Source organism: Pelobates fuscus, chromosome 11 (genome assembly GCF_036172605.1).
Source record: "Pelobates fuscus isolate aPelFus1 chromosome 11, aPelFus1.pri, whole genome shotgun sequence".
Classification (NCBI taxonomy): Eukaryota; Metazoa; Chordata; class Amphibia; order Anura; family Pelobatidae; genus Pelobates; species Pelobates fuscus.
The window spans coordinates 3,626,224-3,630,735 of NC_086327.1; the positions used below are offsets into that span (position 1 = coordinate 3,626,224).

The 4,512-nt window shown below is 43.5% G+C and overlaps 1 protein-coding gene across 1 annotated transcript; it reads right to left on the minus strand.

Annotated features, from left to right (window-relative positions):
- Positions 1-3,325, minus strand: LOC134577683 (uncharacterized). Its single transcript, XM_063436543.1, has 2 exons — positions 2,338-3,325; positions 1-95 (listed from the first exon to the last, which is right to left on the minus strand). The coding sequence occupies exons 1-2, from the start codon at positions 3,323-3,325 to the stop codon at positions 1-3; spliced, it is 1,083 nt and encodes a 360-aa protein (XP_063292613.1).
- Positions 3,326-4,512: the final 1,187 nt, after the last annotated feature.

The window sequence follows — 4,512 nt, forward strand, 5'->3', positions numbered from 1 at the left end:
TTAAATGCAGTGATACAACGTGTACTTACTGGGATAATTAGAAATGCAAAGCAGGAATAACAAGACTTTATCCTCACGGAATTTCACCTTGAGACCTGTGAATATAATACAGTAAATATTAAACCACGGATATGGATCGGTGTCTTAATAACGGTTTGGTTGATAGAGAATTGAAATGAGACAATTGATCGATAGGTTGCTGCATCTACAGGTGTTGGAGCACGTGTTTCATGTTAGACAGCAATCAGTAAGCGGGGCAGTGCTGTGTGGGACAGTGCTGTGTGGGGCAGTGCTGTGTGGGGCAGTGCTTTGTGGGGCAGTGCTGTGTGGGGCAGTGCTGTGTGGGACAGTGCTGTGTGGGACAGTGCTGTGTGGGGCAGTGCTGTGTGGGACAGTGCTGTGCGGGGCAGTGCTGTGCGGGGCAGTGCTGTGCGGGGCAGTGCTGTGCGGGACAGTGCTGTGTGGGGCAGTGCTGTGTGGGGCAGTGCTGTGTGGGACAGTGCTGTGTGGGGCAGTGCTGTGTGGGGCAGTGCTGTGTGGGACAGTGCTGTGTGGGGCAGTGCTGTGTGGGACAGTGCTGTGCGGGGCAGTGCTGTGTGGGGCAGTGCTGTGTGGGGCAGTGCTGTGTGGGACAGTGCTGTGTGGGACAGTGCTGTGTGGGACAGTGCTGTGTGGGGCAGTGCTGTGTGGGGCAGTGCTGTGTGGGGCAGTGCTGTGTGGGGCAGTGCCGTGCAGTGCTGTGCGGGGCACTGCTGTGTGGGGCAGTGCTGTATAATGCAGTGCAGAACAGTAGAAGGGACACTATTTGTACAATTTAGCCTTCTTACATTGGTCATGCATCTATAACCTATGATCTACAGAATTATTGCTTTCTCAGTAACAGCCAAACAAGATTCTACTCCAACCAGAATACAATAAATCACTGTAGCACTAAAGCTCTCAATCCTTTATGAGCACAATGTAAAATACTAATGTAACAACATTCCGTGAAAAAAGTTAGAATCCGCGCATTAACAGCATAATCTGCGCGTTTTGTTCAATACCATTTCCTGTCTGCGTTATTTGAATTTCTCCTAACGGTATCAGATCACGTATGGCCTTTACAGCACTGAACACATGCAGGGCTATTTACTGAAATGAGAATTGTTAGGAATTGAAATGGAATTTATCATTTAAGGCCAAAGTAGCTGAGCTGGAAGTGTAACTGTTAGCCTGGTGAAGAACTGAAGTAGAAAATTACTTAATTGCCGTGGACCTCTATTCATTTATCAATCAATGGTTTTATCTGGGACCCAACACCGCCCCAATGAAGGAGACTCACATACACAAACACACACACAAACACACACACGCTCACACAAACAAACGCTCACACAAACACACGCGCTCACACGAACACACACACAAACACACACACGCTCACACAAACAAGCACACACACACGATCACACAAACACACACACACGATCACACAAACACACGCGCTCACACGCTCACACACACACACGCTCACACAAACACACACGCTCACACGAACACACACACAAACACACACACGCTCACACAAACAAGCACACACACACGATCACACAAACACACACACACGATCACACACACACGCTCACACAAACACACGCGCTCACACGCTCACACACGCTCACACACACGATCACACACACACACACACACGATCACACACACACGATCACACACGCTCACACAAACACACACGTTCACACAAGTACACATGTTCACACACGTTCACACAAGCACACACGTTCACACGTTGTAGGTTCAAAGAGACTGCCAATTTTATGGTGTAGTTCAGCTCAATATATAGAATGATCATTATACACGCCCCTTAATGAATCATTCAATAGGGTACGGACACATACATTCTTGTAGCTTAAAGGGAATGGGGGAGTGAGGGGAGAATACTAACAGAGGGTTATTGCCATACATGGTAAAGCCTCGTTGTTGGTAGAGACATGAAACTGAGGATGTACAGCCAACGCCCTCTATACATTGAACCAAACTTAGCTTGTTAGTCTAGGGTTTATTCTCTAACTGTCGCTACGCACAAAACCGATACAAGTCAGATAACTGACTGGGAATACTTTCCAAGTTGCCTATTTTGTCCTTACATTTAAAATTTCCTTGGAATTCCTGACAATTCTCACTTTAGGTAATAACCCGGACGTTGTGAGCATATGATACAAGTTCAAAGTAGCTGATGCACGTTCTCCCATAGTTTTCTATGAGAACGACTGTACAGCAGTCACATATGCCAGCGAGGACCCCACAAAATCATTCAGGTCATTCTCAGAATGAACTTACCCAGATTGTTCAATATGTTTGGAGCCTGTGACAATGAGTAGAGTAGAATCTGGAGAACCAGATATATGATGTTTATAACAAGGCTTAGGATACTAGAAAAGACCAGTGGGATCTGGCAGATAAACGTAACAATCGCATCGAGGTGGACATTCACGTTTCTCATAGTATTTTCCATAGCACTCTCAAGATTTTCTTGCATGTTTTGATTTTCTGCCCTACATTTTAAATCCCCATTTTCTTTCAATGTATCTCGGTCCAGCTCCTCTCTTAAACTATTTTCCATTGTGGATTGAGAGTCCAGCTTGTTTTTTGCCTTCTCTTGAATGGATTGTTTTTCTAGCTTTGAAATTGAAGACCCAATTTCCGATTCCTCTGGTATGGGTCGTTTTTCCAGGGTTGAACTTGAAGACACAGTTTCTGATTCCTCTAAAGTTGGTCCTTTTTCCTGGGTTGAGCTCAAAGACCCAGTTTCTGATTCCTCTGGGGTGGGTTCTTTTTCCAGGGTTGAACCTGAAGACCCAGTTTCTGATTCCTCTGGTATGGGTCGTTTTTCCAGGGTTGAACTTGAAGACACAGTTTCTGATTCCTCTAAAGTTGGTCCTTTTTCCTGGGTTGAGCTCAAAGACCCAGTTTCTGATTCCTCTGGGGTAGGTCCTTTTCCCAGGGTTGAACCTGAATACCCAGTTTCTGATTCCTCTGGAATGGGTCCTTTTTCCAGAGCTGAACTTGAAGACACAGTTTCTGATTCCTCTACAGTTGGTCCTTTTTCAAGAGCTGCGCTCGAAGACCCAGTTTCTGATTCCTCTAGAGTTTGTCCTTTTTCCTGGGTTGAGCTCGAAGACCTAGTTTTTGATTCCTCTGGGGCGGGTCCTTTTTCCAGAGTTGCACCTGAAGACACAGTTTCTGATTCCTCTGGAGTGGGTTGTTTTTCCATCAGGGAAATTGAAGGCTCAGTTCTGGATTCCTCTGGGGTGGGTAGTGTACCCATGGCTGAACTATTAGGTGAGGTCTCCGCGATGCTAAGGGGAACATCACTGTAGAAGACAAGATGTGTATATATATGTGTTATTAAATATTTCACTCTTGTGCTGGGTTTTACAGAGACATTATACAGTATATTGATTAAATCGAATGACAAAGTAGTTACATGCATTGTGTAAAAGTGTTGGTGTATTAGCCTTGATGCTTTGAAATAAAGTTTTGAAATATACACTTACTCAAAAAATTGCATCAGAGCCATTATTTTGTCGCTGTCACCAACAGGTGAAGAAGAGATTGTTAGAAGGAATTCTTTGCAGGTCTTTACTCCGTCTCCTATGACTCAGATAACTGCACTATTTATTGCTGGAAGGTGTGACCCTCAAATGTTTTCCTGCGGCTGAAAAGCACAAAGGGTTTTACATTACAACATGAAGATACTTCCAATCTCAGCAAGGCACCAATATTACTGGCAATTTCTTATCCCTCCCAGCAGTTACCCGTTAAATTATTATTATTAGATCATTCTATTAAGGGCATCAGACTTACAGTAAGAGATAAACAGTGGATAAACATAATGTGGTTTTCATTTAACTACAACCTTCTCTGAAACCAAATGATGCACAAGGCGAATGCTTGGGTACGGTTTAGATACCTTGAAAGCTGAATACTGAAAATAGGTAATAGTACTGTAAAATCTGGTTTGGAATTGAACCGTCACTGTTAAATCTTCTTAATTTCTTCTTGTCTTCAGTTGATTGATATATATCCGTCTTTTGTATATATAGTCTTGGGCCAAATGCTTGCCACAATAATATGTCTAGATTATTGAAAAGTACTAATACGCAATCTGACTTACGGTTTCTTCAGGTTTATTCTTAGTTACGGATACATAATAAAACAACAAAGGATGTTACAGGATAATGGACATTCAACAGCAGATGGTAATTGCTGGACTTCTTTACATCGAGAGAGAGCCAAGAGCCAAGAGACAGAGACCCACCTCATGTCCCTCTGTTACTATATATATGTGCCCATACTGATGTCAGACTATAACTCTAGCCATATAAGGACAAGACCCCCAAATCCATATTCCAGAGCTCTCATGCAAAGAAAGCCTTGTGACTTAGACCATCTGTTACTTATGTCAATCCACACATCCATATATAATCAATAGAAACATAGAATATGCAATAT